Source organism: Molossus molossus, unplaced genomic scaffold (assembly GCF_014108415.1).
Source record: "Molossus molossus isolate mMolMol1 unplaced genomic scaffold, mMolMol1.p scaffold_m16_p_5, whole genome shotgun sequence".
Taxonomy (NCBI): Eukaryota; Metazoa; Chordata; class Mammalia; order Chiroptera; family Molossidae; genus Molossus; species Molossus molossus.
This window is the reverse complement of record NW_023425388.1, coordinates 33309832-33321891: the sequence shown is the minus strand read 5'-3', so window position 1 is coordinate 33321891 and position 12060 is coordinate 33309832. Positions and strand designations below refer to the sequence as shown.

The 12060-nt window shown below is 35.9% G+C and overlaps 1 protein-coding gene across 1 annotated transcript in view; it reads left to right on the top strand.

Moving 5' to 3' along the window:
* BCHE (butyrylcholinesterase) overlaps positions 1-10642 on the top strand; it is a 63023-nt gene extending 52381 nt beyond the window's left edge. Inside the window, exon 4 of the mRNA XM_036243210.1 lies at positions 10274-10642. Coding sequence (XP_036099103.1) covers positions 10274-10398 — 125 coding nt within the window. The 3' untranslated portion in view covers positions 10399-10642. The remainder of the gene's footprint in view (positions 1-10273) is intronic.
* The last annotated feature ends 1418 nt before the right edge of the window (positions 10643-12060 follow it).

Sequence of the window (12060 nt, the reverse complement as noted above, 5' to 3'; positions counted from 1 at the left end):
TGGGTTAAAATCATGCTCTGGGGCCAGTTCCGTGTGTCTTAAAAACAGTTTAATATTTTAGCACCATTTTCTCAGATAATTCTTCTAGAAAGGTTACACCAAATATATTTTATAAATTTTAAAGTAAATGCATGTGATTTGATAACATCAACAATGAATTTGTTAATAATGAAAAATTTTACATTTAAACAAACAATTTAACATTACATGCTTTTAGGTTTTATAAACAATAAATATTGAAGGGGTTTCAAAAGTTAAAAACACATGTTCTTATCATACCTTATATTTTTCAAGTTGCAAAATGTCAAACATTTCAATTTTTGATGTTTTGAAAATTGAAGTTATTCAAATGACTTGGGTGGAAGTTTTACAAAAATTTTATTTAAAAAATAATGCAGCTCTACAAGTAAAAAAATATTCAAAGAATGACTGTTGACTGGATTTCTTAAAAGTAGAAATGTAATGCGTACCACTCTCTTTGTGGAAACCCAATAAGCTTTATAAGTACCACTAGAGCAATCATTTACATTTGTGCAATAAATGTTCTTAAATAAGATAATCCATAGGACTTGTTTAAACACAATTCTAGCACTTAACTTTCACACCGTAGTTTAGTACATGTCTATGCTGTTATTGCATGCACCTGCAAGAAATAAAGTTTGCTATATTTGTTTCAAACGTTATCAAATTCAGAGTTTCATTAAGACTATAACTGTACAATACCTCAGAAAAAGAATAAAAAGAAATTAGAGAAATGACCCAGTCAATGTAAATACGATATCAATATTTTTCACTACAATTGGAAGAGTAAATTTATTTAAAAGAAAGGAAAAGTCTTTGACTTTCATATCTTCCCAATAGAAAAACAAATATTCAATCCAGTGGTTTCTCTTTTGGCCTTTGAATAAATCATGAAACATTTTTACTTGCCAAACTAAAGAAGACCACATGTAAATGTAAGAATTGAGATACCACTTTGACGAATCATGTGCTGCTGTTTGCTAATCAGTCAGCAACAACAGAAACCAAAAATGAGAGTGAAAACTGGTGTGGAGAAAAAATCAAATTGTTTTGCTGTTTTCATTTTCTGGATGTTCCATTCCTTGTTAGAAGAGAAACAAAACAAAACAGAACAGCAGCGACACAAATCTTTGGGTAACATATAATTAAATCAAATTATCTTTTCTTTCACTTTATTATTTTTTTTTATTTTTTATTTTTATGAATTTTTATTTATTTTTTTGTTACAGATATTTTACCTTTTTACCCCATTGGCACCCTCCACCCCCCCCCCTCCACCCTGTCCCCGGCTTAGTTGTCCATGTCCATTGGTCATGCATACATGCATATAAGTTCTGTGGTTTATCTCTTCCCACCCCCCCACCCCCCATCCCCTCTTCTGAGGGATGTCAGTCTGTGCCCTACTTCCATGTGTCTGGGTCTACTGTATTCCTCAGACTGTTATGTTCATTATATTCCGTATATAAGTGAGATCATGTGGTATTTGTCTTTTTCTGCTTGGCTTCTTTCACTTAGGATAATACTTTCCAGGTCCCTCCATGTCGTCTCAAAGGATAAGAGATCTTTCTTTCTTACCGCTGCATAGTACTCCATTGTGTATATGTACCACAGCTTTTTGATCCATTCGTCTACTGGTGGACACTTGGGCTGTTTCCAGATCTTAGCTATTGTAAATAGTGCTGCTATGAACATGGGGGTACATATATTCTTCCTGATTGGTGTTTCAGGCTTCTTAGGGTATATTCCCAGCAGTGGGATCACTGGGTCAAATGGAAGTTCAATTTTTAATTTTTTGAGGTAGCACCATATTGTTTTCCATAGCGGCTGCACCAGTCTGCATTCCCACCAGCAGTGTATTAGAGTTCCCTTTTCTCCACACCCTCGCCAACACTTGTTGTTTGATGATTTGTTGATGGCGGCCATTCTGACAGGTGTGAGGTGATACCTCATTGTTGTTTTAATTTGCATCTCTCGGATGATTAGTGATGTTGAGCATTTCTTCATATGTCTCTTGGCCATTTGTATGTCCTGTTTGGAGAGGTGTCTATTCAGCTCCTCTGCCCATTTTTTAATTGGGTTCTTTGTCTTCCTTTTGTGGAGTTGTGTGAGCTCTCTGTATATATTGGAAATTAACCCCTTATCTGATACATCATTGGCAATGATGTTCTCCCATACAGTGGGTTGCCTTTCCATTTTGATGATCGTTTCTTTTGCTGTGCAGAAGCTTTTTAGTTTGATGTAGTCCCATGTGTTCATTTTCTCCTTTATTTCTGTTGCCTTAGGTGATGTATCAGTGAAAATTCTGCTCCGTATGATGTCCGAAATTTTGTTGCCTACATTTTCTTCTAGAATTTTTATGGATTCACGGGTCACATTTAAGTCTTTTATCCATTTTGAGTTTATTTTTGTGTATGGTGTAAGTTGATGGTCGAGTTTCATTTTTTTGCATGTAGCTGTCCAATTTTCCCAACACCATTTATTAAAGAGGCTGTCTTTACTCCACTGTATGCTCTTGCCACCTTTGTCAAATATTAATTGAGCGTATTGCCTTGGGTCCATTTCTGGGTTTTCAGTTCTGTTCCACTGGTCTATATGCCTGTTCTTGTGCCAGTACCAGGCTGTTTTGGTTACAGTCGCTTTGTAGTATAACCTGATATCTGGTAATGTGATCCCTCCAACTTTGTTCTTCTTTTTCAAGATTGCTGTGGCTATTCGGGGTCTTTTTTGGTTCCATATGAACTTTTGAAGTATTTGTTCTAGTTCTATGAAATATGTCGTTGGTATTTTGATGGGGATTGCATTGAATCTATAGATTGCTTTGGGTAGTATGGACATTTTAATTATGTTAATTCTTCCAATCCATGAACAGGGTATGTTCTTCCACTTTTTTATATCTTCCTCTATTTCTTTTTTCAATGACCTGTAGTTTTCTGCAAATAGGTCCTTTACTTCTTTGGTTAAGTTTATTCCTAGGTATCGTAATTTTTTTGGAGCGATGGTAAATGGGATTTTTTTTCAGTTTCTCTTTCTGTGAGTTCATCATTGATGTACAAGAATGCCGTCGATTTCTTGACGTTAATTTTGTATCCTGCTACTTTGCCAAATTCATTTATTAAGTCTAATAGATTTTTGATGGAGTCTTTAGGGTTTTCTATGTACAATATCATGTCATCTGCAAATAATGACAGTTTCACTTCCTCCTTTCCAATTTGGATCCCTTTTATTTTTTCTTCATGTCTGATTGCTGTGGCTAAGACTTCCAGTACAATGTTAAACAAGAGTGGCGAAAGTGGACATCCCTGTCTTGTTCCTGTTCTTAATGGAAATGTTTTTAGTTTCTGTCCATTGAGTATGATGTTGGCTGTAGGTCTTTCATATATGGCCTTTATTATGTCGAGATATGATCCCTCTATTCCTACATTGCTGAGCGTTTTTATCAGAAATGGATGCTGGATTTTGTCGAATGCTTTTTCAGCATCTATTGATATGATCATGTGGTTTTTATTCTTCATTTTGTTTATGTGGTGTATCACGTTTATTGATTTGCGAATATTGTACCAGCCTTGCATCCCTGGAATGAATCCCACTTGGTCATGGTGAATAATTTTTTTGATGTATTTCTGGATCCGATTTGCTAGTATTTTGTTCAGGATTTTGGCATCTATGTTCATCAGGGATATTGGCCTGTAGTTTTCTTTCTTCGTAGTGTCTTTTTCTGGTTTTGGAATTAGAATTATGCTGGCCTCATAGAACGTGTTTGGAAGTCTTCCTTCTTCTTGAATTTTTTGAAATAGTTTGAGGAGAATGGGTGTTAGTTCTTTTTTGAATGTTCGGTAAAACTCCCCCGTGAAACCATCTGGGCCTGGGCTTTTGTTTGCTGGGAGAGTCTTGATTACCTCTTCAATTTCCTTAGTTGTTATTGGTCTGTTCAAGTTTTCTATCTCTTCCGGGAATAGTTTTGGGAGACTGTGTGTTTCTAGAAATTTGTCCATTTCGCTGAGATTGTCGAATTTGTTGCCATATAGTTGTTCATAGTAGTTGTTAATGATCTTTTGTATTTCCGTGGTGTTGGTTGTTACTTCTCCTCTTTCATTTCTGATTTTGTGTATTTGGGTTCTCTCTCTTTGTTTCTTGGTGAGTCTAGCTAAGGGTCCATCAATCTTGTTTATCTTTTCGAAAAACCAGCTCTTTGTTTCATTGATCCTTTGAATTGTTTTTTTGGTCTCTATGTCATTTATTTCTGCTCTGATCTTTACTATTTCCTTCCTTCTACTTGCTCTGGGGTTTTCTTTTTGTTTGCTTTCTAATTCTTTAAGTTGTGAGGTTAGACAGTCAATTAGAAATTTTTCTTGTTTTTTGAGGTAGGCCTGTAGTGCTATGAACTTCCCTCTCAGAACTGCTTTCGCTGCATCCCATAGATTTTGTGTTGTTGTGTGTTCATTTTCATTGGTTTCCAGGAAGTTTTTGATTTCTTCCTTGATCTCCTCGGTGACCCATTCATTGTTTAATAACATGCTATTTAGCCTCCATGTGTTGAAATGTCTTTGCATGTTCTTGTTGCAGTTGATTTCTAGTTTCATGCCATTGTGATCTGAGAAGATGCTTGATATGATTTCAATCTTCTTGAACTTGTAGAGATTTAGTTTGTGTCCTATCATGTGGTCTATCTTTGAGAATGTCCCATGTGCACTTGAGAAGAATGTGTATTCTGTAGTTTTGGGGTGTAATTCTCTGTAGATATCTATTAAATCCATTTGGTCTAGTGCTTCATTTAGAGTCTCTGTTTCCTTGCTAATTTTTTGCCTAGAGGATCTATCCAGTGCTGTCAACGGGGTGTTGAAGTCCCCAGCTATGATTGTATTGTTGTCGATTTCTCCTTGGAAGTCCTCCAGAAGATTTTTAATATATTTTGGTGCTCCTATATTGGGTGCATATATGTTTATCAAGGTTATATCTTCCTGTTGGATAGATCCTTTCAATATTATGTAGTGGCCGTCTTTGTCTCTAGTTATGGTCTTTATTTTGAAATCTATTTTATCAGATATGAGAATTGCTACCCCAGCTTTTTTTTGCTTTCCATTTGCTTGGAAAATTTTTTTCCATCCCTTCACTTTCAACCTATGTGAGTCTTTTGTTGAGAGATGGGTCTCTTGTAAACAACATATAGATGAGTCATGCTTTCTTATCCAATCAGCTACTCTGTGTCTCTTTATGGGAGCATTCAGTCCATTTACGTTTAAGGTGATTATTGATATGTACTTATTTATTGCCATTTTTGTTTAGTGTGGTTCTATTTTTGTTCCCATTTCTACTGCTAATTACAGCAGTCCTTTTAACATTTCTTGCAGTGCTGGTTTGGTGCTAATGTATTCCCTTAGCTTTTTTTTGTCTGGGAAGCTCTTTATTTGATCTTCTATTTTGAATGATAGCCTTGCTGGGTAGAGTAGTCTTGGATTCAGATTCTTGTTTTTCATGACTTTGATTACTTCATGCCATTCCCTTCTGGCCTGTAGTGTTTCTTGTGAGAAGTCAGCTGAGAGCCTTATGGGGTTCCCTTTGTAGGTAACCTGTTGCTTATCTCTTGCTGCTTTTAGGATTCTCTCTTTGTCTTTAATTTGTGGCATTTTAATTACTATGTGTCTTGGTGTGGGCCTGTTTGGGTTCTTCTTACTTGGGACTCTCTGTGCTTCTTGAACTTGAATGCCTTCTTCCTTCACCAAATTAGGGAAGTTTTCTCTCACTATTTTTTTGAATATATTCTCTATCCCTTGCTCCTTTTCTTCTTCTTCGGGGACTCCTATGATGCGAATATTATTACGTTTCCAGTTGTCCCATAGTTCTCTTAAGCTGTCTTCCTGTTTTTTAATAGTTTTTTCCTTTTGTTTTTCTGATTGGTTGATTTTTTCTACCCTGTCTTCTAATTCGCTGATCCGGTCCTCAGCTTCCCCTACTCTGCTTTTTAAACCTTCCAATGTGTTTTTCATTTCGGATATGTCATTTTTTATCTCTTCTTGTTGGTTTTTAATTTCCATTTGGCTTATTTTCAGTGTCTCTATGTCCTTACTCATGCTGTTCAGCTTCCTCAAGATCATGGCTCTGAATTCTAGCTCTGTTAACATGCCTAATTGCTCCACATTGATCTCATCTTCGGTGGAGGTGGTTTGCTCTTTCATTTGGCTTCTGTTTCTGTGTTTCACCATTTTAGCTATCACTGTGGGCTTTGGAGCCTGTCAAGTTCTCCCTGTGGGTGTTGGTGTTCTGCTGTTTGTGGCTCCCTCTCCTGTGTTTAGATGAGCGAGGGAGGACCCGCGTTGAACACCACTGTCAAGTCTTACTTTCCTGGTTAAAGTTGCCAGCCCAGGAAACGTACTGTTATCCTCTAGCTTTTTGCCTGGAAGCTAGCAGTCTAGGTTAATTGATGAGTTTTGGGTTGTCAGTTGATTGAAAAACTCCCTCTGGTGCTCAGCCAAGGGGCTTTCAGGAGGGTGGGGCAGATGCTGGTCCTTAGTGAGCCTCAATTAGCACTACAATGGCCCGCACGGTGGGGTTGGATCTCCGAGGGAGGGGCTGCTGCCTCTCTCAGAGCCCTGGGAAGAAGCAATGTGGCCACCGTCCTGAGTGGCTGCACTCAGCCAAAGCTCCGAGAGCCCTCCAAACCCCGAGTGTCCCGACACAGTTCCAGTCCAGTCTGCCCTCCCTCTGCCGGAGCCCAAGGTGAGTGGCTGTGGCTGTTTTAGCCTCAGTCCCGGCTGCGCTGTGGGGCCGCCTGGGAGTGTAACCCGCGGGCGCCGCTTACAGCTGAGGCCGCTGCCGAGCTGCCGACCGTGGGCTCCCAGCCCCGTCTCGCGCCTTCGCAAGCCTACCGGGCTGGAGTTAGTGTCCCCCGTTGTATGGTCCTCGCAAGCTGCTTTTCTGTTGGTTTTTTTCGTCGATTTGTCTGTGTTATAGTTGTAATTCCAGTTTGGTTCTGGGAGACGGTCTGTGTAGCTCCGTTCACTCCGCCGCCATTTTTCGGTCTCCCCTCTTTTGTTTCACTTTAAAAGCATGAAAGCTTCACAAAGTCTAGCCTGACTTTATAATAGTTTACTGTCTCATCACACACTGAAAATTATAGCAAAACAATTAATAAGTTCTGATACGCCACATAAATAATTATGCATTTCTTGGTCATTTTAAGTTTGGGATGACTTACCAGTCTGTGTTCTCTCATAACTCCTCAGACTTTACTAAATGGACTGAGCTCCAGTGAAATATTACTTTTTTTTTTTTATCCTCACCCGAGGATATTTTTCCATGTTTTGTACAGATAGAGTGGGAGGGAGAGAGAGGAAGGAGAGAGAGAGAGAAACATCGACGTGAAGGGACACATCGAGTGGCTGCCACCCTCACGACCAACCAGGGCCGGGGACAAACTGCAACCGAGGTACGTGCCCTTAGCGGGAACCGAACCCGGGTCTCTCCGGACCGCAGGCCGACGCTCTAACTGCTGAGCCAAACTGGACAGGGCAAATATTACTTTTTTTTAATTGAGAAGAGAAATATGGCTTTATTTATTTTTTTCTGTAAGGAAGAAAGAATGACCTTTTTTTTTACCCCCAAATGAGACAACAATGTGGGCTAAACAAAGATTACAAAATTCCTGAAACAAAGATGTCGATATGTTCATGAACTACTGGTATTGATCTAGCTGTACATAGATTCAATAAAGAGCAAAGTTAGGAATATATTTTTGTGACAAGGGCAGTAAATTCATTAGTGGAGCTCCCAATAGGTGCATAGAGCTTGATTTCATAATGCATATATCATCACATTTAGTCTACACTGTAACACTGCAAAAATAGAGATTACTGTCCTTATGTACAGTGGAAAACTAATTTGAAAAGTTATGAATTTTTCCTTTCACTAGTCTATTAAGTGGTTAAGCTGGAATTTCAACCCATGTCTATACAAAGCCTATAATGGTCTTTTCTTTATTTCACACCATAGTACCTTGTTATTTACATCTCACAGATGGTAAATCTATAGACGTTTAGTAGCATTTTCATTTCAGAGAAGAGGAGGGGGAGAAGAAAAAGTTCCGATTTTGGTTTTGATTTATGTCATGGGTCTCAAACTTTATTATTATTATTTTTGTTCTGGTGTATTCAGTTCCCCTGGTTTCTGTTAGAAAATAATTAAATGTTTTATATATTATTGTCTGAATCAATGTTCAGTACTTCTAAATGAAAAATATAGTCAGGTTTACAGAACATTTGTACAATGTAAAGTTGAGTATTTCAATACACTAAATTGTACAGATGTTTGATGATGACACAATAAGAAAGTAAATTTGCATGTATATAAATGAATAAATTTTGAATTATTCCAACAATAAGAAAAAATAATCATATCCAGGACATTTTCTCTAAGTATTAAAATCTATGGTCTAAGTGCTACATTACCAAAAAATTATTTGTTATATAAAATATGTCCATTTGAACTATACAGTCCTTATTCCATGTAAGTAACATTTAAAACCTAAATGTTATCATAAAAAATAACATAAGACGTCATAATTTGGTGACAATATTTAATATTCTTTCTTCCACATCTAATGTTTTTTGACTCTTTAGAAAAGTTCTATTATTCAAGAAGAAATTATAGTCATTGACCTTTAAAAGTCATTTTTACATAAAAATGGGACTTTGTATAAATTCTCAATATTTGCCCATACTCCAAGCATTATGGATATTTCAAACCTAGATTTATTCTAAATTCTAGAGAATATTTTGATGGCTGTAAAATGTTTTAAATATTTTTATTTTTAAGTAAACTAGAAATAAATAATTGAACGTGGTCCATTATTAATCGCATGAATGAAAGGAAGACACTTTTCATGTATATTATAATATACTGTGAGATCACATGAACTGTCTTCTGTAAATTAATATTGTACTGTCATAATTAATATTTAAAAATTCCTAACTAAAAAGTATATATTAAAAAATTCCAAGTCCTTTATTTTAGGAAAATAGAAATAACTTAAAAAATTTTATTTTCTTATTTTTTTATCCTCACTCGAGGACATTTTTCCATTTTTTGTTCAGATACAGTGGGAGAGGTAGAGAGAGAAATATCGATGCAAAAGGGACACATCGAGTGGTTGCCACCCGCACGATCCAACCAGGGCCGGGGACAAACTGCACCCGAGGTATGTGCCCTTAGCAGGAACCGAACCTGGGTCTCTCGGAACCACAGGCTGGCGCTCTAATCTCTTAGCCAAACCGGCCAGGGCTTAAATTTTTTTTAAATCACTAATTTTTTAAATCATCACTCTAGAAGTTTAAAATAGTAAGAAAACTACAAATGTATAAAATACTTATAAATTTAAATAATTGAAACCATTTTCTAGACTTATTATGTCTATTTATATCAGGAACAAAAATATGTGATTTTAAAAGTTTGTAATTTAAGAGTTTCTGTTGTTCACAGACTTTGTTCTTTAATGTAACACACTTTCAAATAAGTCAAGATGTCTAGGTTCTTGTAGTACATAGACAGACCATTTTGGTTCATTGCCTGAGATTATTTTTTACTTAAACAGCCCTCTCCCTTGATGCATACATGCACTTTGCTAATTACTGGAAAGCAGAGATTGTCTTAGTCACCTTTCGTATATACAAAGCAATTAATAAACTGCTTTCTTATAGTAGTTTCAATAAACTGTTTTCAACTACTAAGCATTGTTTGGAATTAAAATATATTGATATAGGAAGAGTGCAAAATCTATATAGAGTGCGAATTGCAAAGTTATCTATATGCAAATAACATTGTGATATAAACACTTTCATCAGGAATAATATTCTGAAGTATAATTCTATATACATAAGTAAGATGCATTAAATAAAAATTTTGGTGTAAGTAGGGGAATCAGGAAAAGAGAATACTATCTACATTTTTTTAGAGACAAAAACATATATAGTGTAATATGATTGACATATAATATATATACTCCTTTTTGCATTTTATATATTGTAAAATTTGTATTCTATATATATTTTATACAAATATATTATTTGCATTTTCATATAATGTGTAAAATGTATTAAAAGCTATTGAGGCAGTAAGAAAAGCTGATAATAAACAATGAAGAATAAAATATTGTAGTGTAGTGTACTTGGAAAAAAATGGCATCTGCAATCAAAATTATTTTTCAATTAATGTAAACAGAGATTGAAATTTAGATTAATTTAATTTATTCCATGTTTTACAGGAAATATTGATGAAGCAGAACAAGAATGGAAAGCAGGATTCCATCGCTGGAACAATTACATGATGGACTGGAAAAATCAATTTAATGATTACGTTAGCAAGAAAAAAAGCTGTGCGGGTCTCTAATTAATAGATTTATCTTTTGTAGAATGTTCGTTTTTCTGTAAATCAAGGCAAAGATATCGGTAGCTCTCTTACACACCTAGTAAGAAAGCTATTATAGCTGAACAAAAATGCCTGAAGGATAATATTGATTTTTTACATCTATCACTTAGCATTGAACCTAGCATTCCAAAACCCAAATAGCTAGAACATGTTTAATTAAATTTCACAATGTAAACTTTGACAATTAATTATATGATTATTAAAACTGTTTGAAGCTTCAAACACTTTCTTTCCCAAATAACTTTAATACTTATTTCCTTAAAAGTATCTGTATTCTTATTTTGGTTGCATATTTATTTTCACTATGACTCATAAAGAGGTATTGTTTTAAAATGAAGGAGATCTTGGACCACTGGATACTATAATTTACAATATTGTTTCCCCTAATTAATTTATTAATTTAATGTCTATATGAGTTACAAAAAGAAACAGAATAAATGCCCTTTTATTTTAACATATAGCAGAGGGAATCGTAAAATAAGAGACTCGGTCGTTGGATAGAAACAAAATGTTGTCACTAAGAAATAAAATGTAGAACAATATATGTTCGTTTTATATTTTTAAAAATATATATGCTTGGAATCATCCAATTATATTCTTTATTCTTTCAACTCTTTCCCTTTTGCACCTTCCCACTCTTTGACCCTTCCCAAACTTGTATATATGTAAATTATTCTTCCTTGACTCAAAAAAAATTGTGGATGAGCAGAAGTATAAAGTCAGAAGGCATGTACCATCTGGGTTGACCCAAAAATATTGGAAACAATGGTTCAACTTTCATAGGAAAACTGTTCAATTGCAAGAAAGAAAAATGTCTACTTTCAACAGGCAAATCATATTATTTTTATAATTTAAAAATTACAGGGCTACAGGTACTGACTTGTATGGCAATGGAACGTATCTAGTGAATAAATTCACTGTAGTTCACTAAAGGGAAGAAGTTAGAGGAAGTTAAGTTTCAGAAAACAGCAGTACTTGTTGATTATGCTAATTAAGAATTGAAAACTAGCCCTGGCCGGTGTGGCTCAGTTAGACGTTGTCCAGTGCTTGGAAAGGTTGCTGATTCCCTTCCTGGTCAGGACACATGCCCATGTTCCAGGTCGCAGGCTTGATCCCTGGTAGGGGGCATGCGGAGGCAGCCAACTGATGCTTCACTCTCTCTCACTCTCCCTTCTTCTCTCTCTAAAAACCGATTAAAACACAACAACCTTTTATAAAAATGAATTGAAAACTAGCACTCAAGATAGGACAAACAGAGTCTACAGGTTTGCACACTGTTGGATAAAACAGCCCATTGCGCATTTTTCCTGGAGTGTGTCTCTAGTTAGAGCTAGTATGGGACTGGCATCTCGCTCAAAAGTTCATGGTACATGATTAGCTTCTCTTGGTTAGAGTTTTTAGACAAGCCAAGTCAGTTTTGCTATCACTCCAGTACTGCTATCAATGGACATTGTTTGTTTGTGGTTCTTCCTTCATTCTGTGGTAAAGAAAACACACACACACAAATGATAGGTGAATTATCAGGCGTTCTGTTCTACACCACTACCTCGATTTCAAGCGCCATTCTTCCAAAATCCACTGCTTTTTGAAATAACTTGAGCCTCCTTTCGATGTGGAATACTC